The sequence below is a fragment of the Sphaeramia orbicularis genome, chromosome 19 (genome assembly GCF_902148855.1).
Source record: "Sphaeramia orbicularis chromosome 19, fSphaOr1.1, whole genome shotgun sequence".
Taxonomy (NCBI): Eukaryota; Metazoa; Chordata; class Actinopteri; order Kurtiformes; family Apogonidae; genus Sphaeramia; species Sphaeramia orbicularis.
In genome coordinates this window covers 53,066,104-53,081,459 of record NC_043975.1, presented here as the reverse complement: position 1 = coordinate 53,081,459, position 15,356 = coordinate 53,066,104, and the positions used below count along the sequence as shown (strand labels likewise).

The following is a 15,356-nucleotide window of genomic DNA, read 5'->3' as shown; positions in this document are numbered from 1 at the left end:
ACTTTTTTTCAGAGCAGGTTTTACAGCAACGCAAAAGAACACTACTGTTACCTCTGTCCAATGATTAAGAAATTAATAATGAATAATGTCTCATTGTGGAATCAATAAGAATTCTCCATTCCATACATTTATATTAGTCGGCTCAAGATTTATCTCAAGATAATTCAGTATATTTTTATTTTCTTTGCAAAGGGAGAACCAGTTATATTATGGCTGCATAAGAAAATGATCCAAATGTGTTGTTATTCCCTGGTCATGTACCCTCAGTGCTACGGTTGGTCAGATTAATTCCACAGTATAATGACATATGCTTATAATCAGTCCAGACCACATGAATATTATGGTATCATTGTTTGACTTTCCACGTCTGTCTGAATCAAACAAATGAGATGATTTTCCAGCTGCTAGGATCGCCAGGTTTCTGATTGCTGTAAAATTATCATAAATCATTACAATTAAAATCTTGTTACTGACTTAAGAGTGTAATTTGAAGGTTTGGCTGCACATTCATCCAGAGTGGCTTCGCTTAGGACACAGACTGGACCGAGTAGTTTATGAACTGAACGTCTCCAAGGACGGCGTTCTGTGCTGAAAGTTGCTGAGGACAAAGGGCTCCAGTGAAGATGATCTAATGTTGGGTTACTGGTGGATTATTGGCTCTGCTCACACTGGTAAAGTGGAATCAACATGATCCGTTCTGTGACTGTGGCTCTAAACACATGTGCCCACAGATGCCTGTGTCTGGGTCACACTTTCCCACTGTATATGGAAATAAAGCAGCTCAACTAAAAGCCTGGAAATGGTGCACACTTTCATTTCCTGCAGGCCTTTTAGAATGCAGCATGAACTGCCAAGATTAACAAGCCTGGACGTACAGTGTTTCTTTCAAATGTGTCGCAGATAAAGAAACTATCAGTGAGAGTGAGTGATGAACGACAGAATGCTTTGCTGCCTATTAGTCCGTGTTAGTCGATGTTAGCAACGCAGGAACAAAATCTTATGCAGTTTTCTTATTCAAAGGCAACTGGCAGCATTTCAAGCTGTAAGAGCAGAAATAAAAGCAGAATTTCACATATGTTCTGCAGCTCTGTCTGATTAATATAAATATAGACTACATGATGCTGTTTAAGCTCACTGGGGCAAAGGGAAGCGTCTGTGTTCAGTCATGGAATTATCAGTAGAGTCACATGTGTCAGAATCACTGATCAGTAATTACACACATCACTCACATATTTAATCCCCTACTTGTGTCTGAAACCACTTTAGGTTGGTTAACGCCTCTCAGTACGGGCGTTTATTTTCTACAGCCTGAAAACATAGTTATGCATGTGCAAGTCTCATTTCCTGTCAGACCACTTGAATTACACCAGGATGAACATACCCTGCAGTTCAAATGTTGTCTTGTTCGTCAATGATTTATTACATATTAAAAGTCAATATGACAAGTTTGACATTTATATTTGTTTTTCTTGGATGACACACACTTAAGTTATACTTTTAAGTGATTCTACAATTGCAAACATGTGCTTGAACTTCAGTTGTATTACTTAACCTGCAAATATTTCCTTGCTTGAATAAAGTGGTTGAGTGTTTCTCAGGTGTAGAAAATGGAGCACAGCATTTCATGGAGCAGCTTAAACTGACACAGATTACAGACAGTGTCTATTGACTAGTCTTCATTGTGATCTAGGATGCATTACTGTTACGATACATTCTGAATGTTTTCACACATGTGCATTAGAGCTGTGGACTTGTAATCACTCATTACACATGTGTTAATCCCATGTCTGAGGAGCACCCAGAGTATGCGAGCGTTGAGTGGGCGTGGCTTATATTACTCAACAATGTTACAGACTCAACAATATGGAATAAAATACATTATGTTAACCTCACAATTAAAAGCAATCCATATCACTGCTGCAAAACTGTGACAGTCCAGCAATAGAAAAGGCACATCTGTTGAAGGCACCAATGTATGTCAGCCCAGCGACAACAATATCCAGTAAAACTACCCTAAATTATGTCAATTTAGATACATCTTGAGGAATTATATGAACAAAGTTAACTAGGCCAAAGATAATAAATCAACCTCACATGTAGATGATGGAGATTTGGATGCGACCAATTTATTTAACTAAAGTAAAAAAAAAAAAAAAAAGAAAAAAAGATTTTCAATCTAGAGACAGTTGTCATAAAGGTGGAAAATGAGTGGAGTCAGAAGCACGGTGCTGAAGGGAAAAACGGGTTTATTAACCAAACGCAAATCAAAACTTAAACAGTAAAAGCACTGGGAGAGCGCAGACCTCCGCCAAGACAGATCTGCCCCCCCCCACCCCCCCACCTCCAACCACCACCAAAATTTAATAATTTCTTCCTTGTGCTAGTATCAACATTTCCTGAAAATTTCCTGAAAATCCATCCATAACTTTTTTAGTAATCTTGCTAACAAACAAACAAACAACACAAAGTGATCACAATACCTCCTGGCGGAGGGAACAAGGGATGAACACAAACCTGGGTTTGTAGTCAGAGTCTGTAGGAGTGAGCTGAATGTCTGGGTTATGGAGCAGGTGAAGAAGACAACAGACCAGCGCCGCACGACTGCAGGACCACGCCTTCATCCAGCTGAAGAACGATGATGCGCTGCAGCCGTGCGGCGCACAACAGGTGGCTCTGATGACGGAGGAAGTGGAGAGGGAGGAGCCCACGGTAACACCAGCGCAGACCGGGACAACAGTCTTCAATGTATTTTAGAAATGTAAAAAAAATAAGAGGAAGTTTGTCTGTCTGACAGCAGCAGTGTCAAAAATGTTGGAACAGAAACAAAACTTAAAAAACAAAAAAAACATTGGATTGTTCATGTCAAAGATTAAAAAGGACCATCAAGACTGTTATTAGGACAAGGTGTACAAGCACATCTGGGGGTCTGGGGGTGCTACAGTGTCTGTGATGGTCTGGGGGTGTAACAGTGTCTGTGATGGTCTACAGTGTCTGTGATGGTCTGGGGGTGTAACAGTGTCTGTGATGGTCTACAGTGTCTGTGATGGTCTGGGGGTGCTACAGTGTCTGTGATAGTCTGGGGATGCCTTAGTGTCTGTGATGGTCTGGGGGTGTAACAGTGTCTGTGATGGTCTGGGGGTGTAACAGTGTCTGTGATGGTCTGGGGGTGCATTAGTGTCTGTGATGGTCTGGGGGTGTAACAGTGTCTGTGATGGTCTGGGGGTGCTACAGTGTCTGTGATAGTCTGGGGATGCCTTAGTGTCTGTGATGGTCTGGGGGTGCATTAGTGTGTGATGGTCTGGGGGTGTAACAGTGTCTGTGATGGTCTGGGGGTGCATTAGTGTCTGTGATGGTCTGGGGGTGTAACAGTGTCTGTGATGGTCTGGGGGTGCATTAGTGTCTGTGATGGTCTGGGGGTGTAACAGTGTCTGTGATGGTCTGGGGGTGCTACAGTGTCTGTGATAGTCTGGGGATGCCTTAGTGTCTGTGATGGTCTGGGGGTGCATTAGTGTGTGATGGTCTGGGGGTGTAACAGTGTCTGTGATGGTCTGGGGGTGCATTAGTGTCTGTGATGGTCTGGGGGTGCTACATTGTCTGTGATGGTCTGGGGGTGCATTAGTGTCTGTGATGGTCTGGGGGTGCTACAGTGTCTGTGTTGGTCTGGGGGTGCATTAGTGTCTGTGATGGTCTGGGGGTGAAACAGTGTCTGTGATGGTCTGGGGGTGTAATAGTGTCTTTGATGGTCTGGGGGTGCTACAGTGTCTGTGATGGTCTGGGGGTGCATTAGTGTCTGTGATTGTCTGGGGTGCTACAGTGTCTGTGATGGTCTTGGGGTGCTACAGTGTCTGTGATGGTCTGGGGGTGCATTAGTGTCTGTGAGGGTCTGGGGGTGCTACAGTGTCTGTGATGGTCTGGGGGTGTAACAGTGTTTGTGATGGTCTGGGAGTGCTGCAGTGTCTGTGATGGTCTGGGGGTGTAACAGTGTCTGTGATGGTCTGGGGGTGCATTAGTGTCTGTGATGGTCTGGGGGTGCTACAGTGTCTGTGATGGTCTGGGGGTGCAGTAGTGTCTGTGATTGTCTGGGGGTGCTACAGTGTCTGTGATGGTCTTGGGGTGCTACAGTGTCTGTGATGGTCTGGGGGTGCATTAGTGTCTGTGAGGGTCTGGGAGTGCTACAGTGTCTGTGATGGTCTGGGGGTGTAACAGTGTCTGTGATGGTCTGGGGGTGTAACAGTGTCTGTGATGGTCTGGGGGTGCATTAGTGTCTGTGATGGTCTGGGGGTGTAACAGTGTCTGTGATGGTCTGGGGGTGCTACAGTGTCTGTGATAGTCTGGGGATGCCTTAGTGTCTGTGATGGTCTGGGGGTGTAACAGTGTCTGTGATGGTCTGGGGGTGCATTAGTGTCTGTGATGGTCTGGGGGTGTAACAGTGTCTGTGATGGTCTGGGGGTGCATGGCTGATCTACTGGTCTTGAGTATCCTTTCCTCTCAAAGTGTTGTTGCTGATGAACATTTGTTTTTCGTTTAAACACATAAAACTTGAAAATGTCTGAACACATTCAGTCAGTAAACCTTCTACTACACCTCCTGTTTATTACAACACACTCAACCTGAATGGTCCACTTCCATCACCTCATGTGTCTCCAGTTCAGTGCATTCTCAGATTTGTTGTTTTATTGTCTACGTCTGTGGATGATGCTAGGTGTCATTAAACGGCAGAGTGAGAATATTTGGACACACACACCTGCAGTAATCAAAGCTAAAGCTCTACCAATAAACTATCTGAGTTCAAACTTAGGAAGGGGATAGAGAGTAAATATTGAATTTGTCCTGATTTTTCAGTCTCCAGGGACATTTTTCAGTCTCCAACTAAAAGGAGAACATTGTGGAAATGAGGGGTAAAAGTCAACATCCTGCTATGTCGACGCTGAGTTCATTAGAATTCACCTGTTACAAGGATTACAGTTCGTTAGTGATTTATTTCTCTTCAAAGCTAAAGATGCTAAACGTGTGCCATGCTGTATTTTCTTGCTCTGGGGCAGATATGTGCCTTTGCCACAAACCCGTCTAAGTGACAGATAAACATTCATCGGTGTTTCCTCTCTCTCTCCACCCCTCTCTCACTACTAAGACTACTAAAGACTACTGAAGACTGGAAGAAGACTACTGAAGACTACTGGTCTTCAGGACAGCACCTGCTAATGGTTCCATGCACCTTTTTTAGCACACGCGGTGACAGGTCTGTTAAAGCTGTGGACCACGTCTATGGAATGACCTGCCTCTGCACCAATGGTCCATGGACTCTGTAGAGAGCTTTAAAAAACACCTCAAAACCCTCCTGTTCAAAAAGGCTGTTTAGTTTCCCACCTGACCCAGGACCACCACAAACTGATTACTCTCTATGTATTCATCATAAAGTACCCCATGCCCCCCCCCCCCCCCCCCCCCCCCGCCCAGTCTCTCTCTATCTCTATCACTCTCTCTTTTCTCCTCCTTTACTCTCTCTCTTTAATCCCAACTGGTCCAGGCAGACGTCCATCCTTCAGGAGTCTGGGTCTGCTCCACGTTTCTGCTGTTAAAGGGAAGTTTTTCCTTCCACTGTCACCAATCACAAGTGTTTGCTCCTGGAGGATTCTGTTGGGTCTCTGTAAACTGGATCTGATTCTGATTTGAATTGATAAAGCACTTTGTGACTCTGTCTGTGAAAAGTGCTCTATAAATAAATTTTACTTCCTTACTTCCTTACTTACCTACTGAAGACTGGAAGAAGACTACTGAAGACTACTGAATACTGGAAGAAAACTACTGAAGACTGGAAGAACACTACTGAAGACTGGAAGAAGACTACTGAAGACTACTGAATACTGGAAGAATACTGAAGACAACTGAATACTGGAAGAAAACTACTGAAGACTGGAAGAAGACTACTGAAGACTGGAAGAAGACTACTGAAGACTACTGAATACTGGAAGAAGACTGCTGAAGACTGGAAGAACACTACTGAAGACTGGAAAGAAGACTACTGAAGACTACTGAATACTGGAAGAAAACTACTGAAAACTGGAAGAACACTACTGAAGACTACTGAATACTGGGAGAAGACTACTGAAGACTACTGAATACTGGAAGAAAACTACTGAAAACTGGAAGAACACTACTGAAGACTACTGAATACTGGGAGAAGACTACTGAAAAAAATACAATGAAGTGAAATATGAGTTGTTCCATTAATGCTTTGAATGTAATAATAATAATAATAATAATAATAATAATAATAATAATAATAAATGCAGCTGTTCCAGTAAATGTCCTGTTTGATTGGATATTTATTGTTCAACTTCCACTGGTTCATTCACTTCCATAAATCAACCATCATGTCCACACTGCCCCTCCACTCATACCAGTATCTTTCACACAGCCACATTTTTCAGAGTGCCACAAATCGGTACCATCTGTAATCACAAAAACCATTGGAACAAGACTTTCCTCCAATAGAAATTCAAACAAAGCCCAATCCCAGACACACACATATACACACACATATACACACATATACACACACATATACACACATACACACACATATACACACACAGTCCCACAGCTCCCAGGCCACTGATGTGGAAGAGGAAGAAACAGCAACAATCTGATGGCGTTGAGCTTTTGCCATAAATCCCCAAGAAATTTCAACAAGAGTAATGTTTACTTTAAATGTTTCCTGTAAAAACTGGAGTCGAACAAGGTTTAACAACCCCCCCCCACACACACACAATGGAATGAATGGTCCAGATGGACTGTGACTGGTTGCTCTGCTATGATGCAGGTTTGTTGATTCATTGACTCATTCATTTTCTAAACCACTTAGGCCTGGAGAGGTCAGAGTTCACCCTGGATGTGTTCATCTGACACACACACACACACACACACACATGAACAACCACTGACTTTAACATTCAGGTGTGGAAAACAACTGTTATCATGTTCTGACTCAGCAAAAACTCATAAAAACATTAGACTTTATCAGCACAGTGCCACTGTTTTACAGCTACATTTCAGCTGTCTGTAATACATGTGTTCTAATGGTACTTTTAATATATAATAGTATTTTAATGAATAATCAATGGGCAGGTCAAATGTAAAGATGGACCAGATTACATATATATATATATATATATATATATATATATATATATATATATATATATATATATATTTCATATTTGAAGGTTTTTCAAAAAAGTAATGCAATAATTACCGTCCATGGTAACTAATTGCATTTATGAAGGGGTAATTCCATTATTAATTTAATTACTTTTTTGGGAAAGTAACTAGTAACTATAACTAATTACTTTTTTTTAAAGTAATGAGCCCAACACTGGTGTTAAACACATCAAATAAAACATTGTGATTATATCTGGCTTGTTTTAAAAAATAAGTCAACATTCTGGGTGATGCATACAGTGGTCCACATGTTACTATAGCAGCCTGTCCACATGGTACCACGTTCTCGTGTCAATAACACAGAAACTTTTCAATATTTCACGCCAAAATTTATTTTCAGCATAGCTGAAGATAATATCTAAAAAGTTTTGTCCTATTTGATATCAACTTCTGTCGAGAACCACATGTTTTGAATGTTTGCATAAAGCTTAAAAAATGGATGTCTATTTCAAGTCCTCATGTTACTGAGCAGTAATGTGACATTTTTTATCTAAACATTTTATCTCCCCAAATGTTGTTATTTTGTTTGTACATGATGTTAAAGTGCTTATAAATACATACTCAAATATGTATAATACATGCATGTAAGTTACTCTGTTTACATGACAGAGACCGTCGAACATGACATGTGTCCATGTGTACCACTTGATCAGACCCAATAGCACTAATAAGGCCTCCACCATCCCATAATACCATAGTTGTGTTATGTAGTGAATTAGACCTCCACCATCCCATAATACCATAGTTGTGTTATGTAGTGAATTAGACCTCCACCATCCCATAATACCATAGTTGTGTTATGTAGTGAATTAGGCCTCCACCATCCCATAATACTACAGCCCTGTTATGTAGTGCAGGTGCATCATCCACCTCTGCTGTGGTGAGCAGAAGGATGTTCTGGACGTGTGTTGTCATGGCTGTGCTCTTACCTCATAAACTGCTGTTGTGCGTTCGTACGGACGCCGTGTGCGTGAGGCTGAAACTTTCCGTAAACTGCTGACTGCTGGCGGACGGCGAGCGGCGAGGCGAACGTTGAAAAGGACTCCTCCTGTTGAAGTAGCTGCTGGCCGACCACACCCGCCGGCGCTTCCTCAGGTACTCCTTGTAGTTCTTGGTGAGAAGCGTGTAGAGGAAGGGGTTGATGCAGCTGTTGGAGTAGGTCAGACACGTGGTCAGGTAGTTGATGTTCCGCTTGGCTTTGTTGGACAGAGACAAGGACGGATGGAACTGAGTCAGCAGCTGCCAGACCCAGAAGGGCAGGAAACAGGCCCAGAACAGGAGCACAATGGTGAAGATCAGGTAGAGCACCTGGAAGGAGGTTCAGGAGAGTTAATACTACTACTACTGTTACTACTACTACTGTTACTACTACTACTATTACTACTACTACTGTTACTACTACTACTACTACTATTACTACTGTTACTACTACTACTACTACTACAGGAAACAGGCCCAGAACAGGAGCACGATGGTGAAGATCAGGTAGAGCACCTGGAAGGAGGTTCAGGAGAGTTAATACTACTACTACTACTACTGCTACTACTGCTACTACTACTACTACTACTACTACTACTGCTACTACTGCTGCTGCTACTACTACTACTACTGCTACTACTACTACTACTAATACTACTACTACTACTACTACTATGACAGGAAACAGGCCCAGAACAGGAGCACGATGGTGTAAAAACGTGCACAAACTTTACTGCATACGTAAAAACACGTTGAAGTTGATCTACTAACAGGACACACTGAAGGTCTCGTCGGTCAAATGGGAACTCAGCTGGTCCAACCCATTTAGCATGTTTGTCCTGATGAATATGAAATACGGGCATTTCTGACAGAATGTGCAAAATTATTGGGAGGAGTAAATGCAAATATTTATTTAGCGCGTGCAATGTGATTGACCAAACCTGAAACTAGTTGCTGATTGTGCGTCTATATTCAGTGCGTCTGAAAGGCAGGTTTGAACTGATGCAGCTGCACCATCAACTGACTGCAGGAGTTAGAGCAAGGAAGCACCGAGGAACAAGCAAAGGAAACACAGAACCAATCTGATCTGACCACAGCAACATTTATGGAATGACAGGAGAAAAAAATAATAATATCAGACATTTGCCCCCCCACCCCCACTTTATGGGCCTAATGTCATTGGTGAATTGGATTGTCTGGAATTTCAGGACTGACGCATCCCTAGTTTTTGTATAAATGAGTAAGCTCTAAATAAACTGATCAGAGAAATGATAGCTTGCACACAGACTCCCCAGAGGAAATCCTCCTAAAAAGACTGAGTGAGTTTCTACATTGGCAGAAGTTCTACTGGTCAAGAACATTTGGACTTTGGCTTCACATTTGGAATCCTTCAACTACATCCATCATGAGAGGGCAGGCTGATGTGTTTTACATGATAAGAAATTAGAAATCAAACACTGACCTTTTGATTGGGCAGTTTCTTGGTTTGTTTGAAGGTCTCTGTCTGTGAAACCCAATAGGTGCGTGCCAGCTGGACGTACAGATATCCAATAATCAGTCCTGGAGCCACGATGCTTGTGCAGAACAGGGAGGAGATATAAACTTTGTAGAAGAGTGGGGACAGGGTGGGTTGACACATGGTCTTATTGCCCACCGTCATCAGCTGAATGCTCACAACCATGGGTAAGGTGAGGATCAGAGACGCAGCCCAGACCAGCACAGCTATGGCCTTCCGGTAACTTTTGGAGCGTTTGACCGTGTCCAGTGGTTTAAGAACGGCAAAGTAGCGCTCTGTGCTCATGATCGTCAGCGTAAAAATACTGGCGTGCATGGTCAGGAAGTCCATACTGATCAAAATCTTACACCCTGCATTCCCAAAGTACCATCCCCCCAGGAAGTGTGTGCAGACCACAAAGGGGATGGTCAGCAGATACAGCAGGTCAGCTAACGCTAAGTTGATGATGTAGATGTACATGGAGGCTGCGCTCCTCATGGAGTGGCACATGACCACCAGAGTGTAGATGTTCCCCAAGATACCGACCAGGCACATGATGGACAGGATGGTGCCGATGGTGAAGGTCGCTGCAGTGACCCCATTTGCACTGAGGGGGGCGTCGGTGGCATTAGCGCCTCTGTCCACCAGGACTCCAACAGGCTCCATGGAAACAGTGGTCATCTCTGGAAAGGCCGAAACAGGCGTTAGGAAGAAGAATGACCAGGGACCAGTCAGCATTTGACTTACAACATTATCAGATGGGCTAAGGTTAAGGTTAGGGGGTTAGGATTAGAGTTAGGGGGGTTAGGGTTAGGGGGTTGGGGGCAGAGTTAGTGGGGTTAGGGGGTTGGGGGTAGAGTTAGTGGGGTTAGGGGGTTAGGGTCAACTCTAACCCCCTAACTCTAATCCAAATGTGCATACGTCATGTGCATAATATGAGTTTTCTTTCAACATGTGACTTTTCATTAAAGGTCTAGATCGTGGTTCATATACTAACATGCTAAACTGGGTCTGTGCTCGAGGAGATGACATATGTCAGGGGCAGATTATTGTGAAAAACCTGGACCTGGCTTTGGTCAAACTGAACAGGACTGGTGGATCATACAGCATTGGTACAAACTCTTCCATGGGTCAAAGCTTTGTCCAACATGTGCGTACCTCTTCATACATTAGTTTTTGTTTCTATGCATCTGCTTTAGACCCACAAAGCCACTGGTGACCAAAAGCATCGACTCATCTCTAATGTTCAATACCTGTTGATCCACTAATCCTATCACTCCATGTAAATAACTGGTGTAAAATGCAGTGTGTCATCCTTTCATGGTCATCACACATGACCCATTTGGATGTTCAGGAGCTCCACAGTGAATGCAGAAACACTGTCATCTTCTTCAACGTTGATTCACCAGTAAAACCCATGGAGTTTGACAAATGACAGTGGTTTTTGAGGCTTGTTTTTATGTTCAATTAATATATTTTGCTGAAAATGTCACTTTTTCTTGTTTTCTTTTGTAAATAATATCCTTTGAATCTTCTCTGAGTTTTCATAAATGTCTACATGATCACTTATTTAAATATAGGGGAAAATACATTATTTACAATGAATTATGGAAAATTACACAGGATAATATAAAAAATGGTAATAAATCTCTTAAGAAGGTTAAAAGGAGAGAAAAATCCATTTAGAAGCTGTCATAAAAGTTGCACTGGGTCTTTATGGGTTAAAGTGATACATAAACGTTTCCACCTCTTCCAAGCAAAAAAACTTTTAAATCATTTTTTAAAAGAATTTTCTGCATTTGTATTTTTTTTTTATTAACACATTTAAAATGTTAATAAAAATAGCTGCAATGAATTACATCTTATGATAAATTAATTTATCCATTCATTTGCAGAATTGTTATGTCCTTTGACTGAGAAATCCTTCATTTTACCTCCTCTTTTAAAAGCTGCTACCCATGAAAAAAAAAAAAAAAGAAAGAAACTGTGTTCTCAAAACTTTTCCGAGTCAGCCATGTGAATCTCCAGATGTTTTGAAACAGTTTGTGATTTTTATTTTTTGTCTGACCTCAGTATTTTATTGTAGATATGTCACAAATGCATCTGCTTGATGAGAATGGACTTTAGAAATTCAAAGCATCAAACAGAACAGGAAATTACATGCCACAGAAATGTTCTCAGGGCTGTATTTTAGAAACAGTGGGAATAGATGTGGTTCCAGTTAAAGGGACGCCACATTGTCCGGTCCATGGGCAACAAATCTATACTCTTCATTGATACAAAAAGCCACTTATTAGGAGAGTGTCTACACTTTAGGGTCAAATCGCTGTAACTGAAATCCCTGATATTGGTGTGTTTTAAAAGCTGCTATGACTTTTTACATTTTTAAATAGAACTGTGAAAAATGAACGCAGATGTCAAAAACACACTCACTTAATGAGGATAAACCCTGGGGCTTCACAACATCAAGAAAAGGACAGAGGACAGAAATGTTCTGAGCGCTGCATTTGAATAAAGACATAAAGATAAATAATAAAATACAAAGATAAAGATAATAAGATAATAAAGAGGTGAAGTGAGGGATTCCAGTTCAGAACAGGCTTTTACTGGCTCATTCCACTGGAACTGTATGACTCACAGCTTAATCAACCTTTTATCACAGGTTTTTGTGACTGTTGCACATCGCAAAATGATAAAGTCAAACTCCTGCATCCATGTGACCTATTAAAAACACACCTGAGTCACACATGCATTTTAGACTTCCCTACACTGTGCCGACGCTCAGACACAATAAAATTGTTGTGTGATGTTAAACATCTGTTTAGGTCTGTTTTTTTGTCCCAAAAACAAAGTTGATCAGGATTTAATGAGTGAACTGAGAGAGCAGCAGACGGATACGCAGACCCGATAATGACAATAGTAACAGTCCAATCAGTTCTCAGGCTGCTGAGGTGAGATATCAGATGAATACACTGAGTGGTGTCCGTTTAGTTTCCTTCTGAGGAATATGAAACTGCTCATTCTCTCCCTCAACCATTTTTTAAAAAGTCTTCAAATATGATCATCAGTTGGTCTTTATGTGCATCAGTTCAGACAGTTCATGCAACTCCTAAACGAACAGAAACTTTAACTTCTTCCTTAGTATTAGAGCTCTACATCTCTGACTGGAGTGAGATTAAGACAGAAAATCATTAAGAAAGAATGAGGACGATGCTGTTCCGAAAGCATCAGGGACAAAGATCACATCAGCTCCTCTTTCTATTCCATGTCACTCCAAATAGAAGTGTCTGATAAACACAGCAGCCTTCACAGCCAATGCACGTCCTATGTATGAGCAATTTCATTACATCTATTATTCATTTGATACCATGCTGTGTTGATGTGTGCATGCAGAACGCAGCCTTACCTGCCGACTGAGACACAAAGATTCAACATCCAGCTGCAGCTCCATCACCCATGCTCTGCCTCATTTTACTCCTCCAAACTGCACACAGACCGCAAAAATGACACACTACAGAACATGTCCCAACAACTTCTACAGTGTCTGAGGCTCAGAACATATAGATGGTACAAAACAAACAAACAAACAAAAAAAACCCAACCCAAATGAGTCATCCACATCTACATATCACCCTTGGAGAACAGAGCCAGTCGAAGATCCAGTCAAGAAAAAAACCTGCACTGGTAGCAGCCTTAAAAGTTCCCCTGTCCATTAACCTGCTGGCATCCACAACAGAAAAACTGTGAACCTTCTGCAGCATCAGCAGCAGAAAAAAGACAAAATGATACTAGAAATATAGAGCAGAGGATGAGTGAGAGGATCCTGTTCAGCTGCAGCGAGTTCCAGAGAAGCAGCCCCTTTGACTGAGAAGCAGAGTGTGGCAGAGGTAATGAGGGAACAGGGGGAGGAGGAGGAGGAGGTGTGTGTATATATATGTGGGGGGGGGGGGGGGGGGGGGGAGCATGCAGCCACTGAGGCTCGCTCACTTGTTCACTCGCTCACTCACTTGTTCACTCACTCACTCACTCACTCACTCACAAACTCACTCGCCCGAGCCCTAAAGTGTGAAGGAGCAGTAGAGTGCGCGGACGGCAGGAGGTGTGTAGGAAAAGTGTTGTGCCATGTTTGTCCACACAGGCAGCGGATGGCACCAGCTAACAAACCACAGCAGCACTTTAGACACGTTTACACAGACACACAACTGACAAACACACACAGCATAAATCAGCAGCCAAAAAGACAGCCGACACACCGCATTTGTTCCAGCGGGGGAGGGGGGTGGTGCCGGTGGGGTGGGGTGGGGGGGGTAATCCATTATTTTAAATGGGAAACATCAGGGTCACCTCACACTGCAGCAATTCACCTAAGTACTGTCATCAACCCTGATCTGCTGCATGTGGACAGTAGGAGGGCTAAAGGGTCTGGTCTGAGCTGAAGCCGGTCTTTAACCTCCCACTGGAGATCAACACAGTCAGGACGGGTCACTGGACGATGGTCAGGGACATTTGTTGTTTGCGCTTTTTCAAGAGGTTTGGAATTCACATCAAATACATTTTTAAAAATTCTCAGAATGGTTCAAACAGCAGCGTTGAAAATACAAACACGTTTGAGTTTTTATGGAAGTGTCCTTGACAGTGTACGATACAGATGACTCCTGACATAAAGATGAAACTCCAAAACACTGGAGGTTTACACAGTCCAAGGTGTGAAGCTTCTGTCAGGAAGCCAGCGAGCAGGAAAAGGGATGCAGCAATTTTATGAGCATGATTTTCTTTTTTTATTTCCTCTGCCAAAGGAGGTTCTGTTTTTGCTGGCGTTGGTTTGTCTGTCTGTGTGCAAGATAACTCAAAAAGTTAAGGATGGATTTGGAGGAACATTTCAGGAAATGTTGATACTGGCACAAGGAACAAATGATTGAATTTTGGTGGTGATGGGGGGCGCACTGATCTGCCTTGGTGGAGGTCTGCGCTCTCCGAGTGCTTCTAGTTAATCTTTTACTGAGTGGTTTTGTGCAAGATGTGTGTTTGTTTCTTTGGTATTGCATGTTTTGATTTTTTAATTGCATGATTCATTGTGGACTTTGGACTTTTTATTGTGAGTGTGAACTGTCCATTGCATGTTGTGTTGCCTTGTTATTCTACATGGGCCTTTTGTGGTGATTGAAGTGTCAGGGGTGGGGTTTGGACTGGCTCACCTGCAACACATCCACCTTAATGAACTGACAATCAGTGAATGGGCAAATCACGAACCCTTTAAAAAGCCCAGGGCACCAGTTCCAGGGAGGTGTCTCTTTTTTCCTTCCCCGGACGCTGGAGTAAGAGGAAGACGCATTCAAGGCCATCGGTGAGTGTGGGAAAACCCTGCGGTTGGCTTACTGGACCGGTGCCGGGTCTTCACGGCTCTGCATTTGATTTTGATAGTTTGACTCCAACAGCTTGAGTAGTCAAGGTGCGTTTAAAAAGGAGCTTGGACCCAGGGTTAGGGTTAGGTGTTGTAGCAAAAAACACTTTTATTTATTGTTGCAGGAAACTCCAAAAACACAACCTTCACCAACCCCCTACTAGTGATGTGATGTTCACGAACGAATCGAATCTTTTGACCAGCTCTTTGAAATGAACAATGGGAACTGAGTCTTTGTAAAGAGCTGTTCATTTTTTTAAA

General features: G+C 42.5%; 1 protein-coding gene across 1 annotated transcript in view; it reads right to left on the bottom strand.

Annotated features, from left to right (window-relative positions):
- Positions 1-13,405, bottom strand: part of LOC115439331 (urotensin-2 receptor-like) — a 66,749-nt gene extending 53,344 nt beyond the window's left edge. Inside the window, exons 1-3 of the mRNA XM_030163161.1 lie at positions 13,101-13,405; positions 9,662-10,377; positions 8,151-8,529 (exon numbers count right to left, since the gene is read on the bottom strand). Of these exons, the coding sequence (XP_030019021.1) occupies positions 8,152-8,529; positions 9,662-10,375 (1,092 nt within the window). The 5' untranslated portion in view covers positions 10,376-10,377; positions 13,101-13,405 and the 3' untranslated portion in view covers position 8,151. The remainder of the gene's footprint in view (positions 1-8,150; positions 8,530-9,661; positions 10,378-13,100) is intronic.
- Between the last annotated feature and the right edge of the window lie 1,951 nt (positions 13,406-15,356).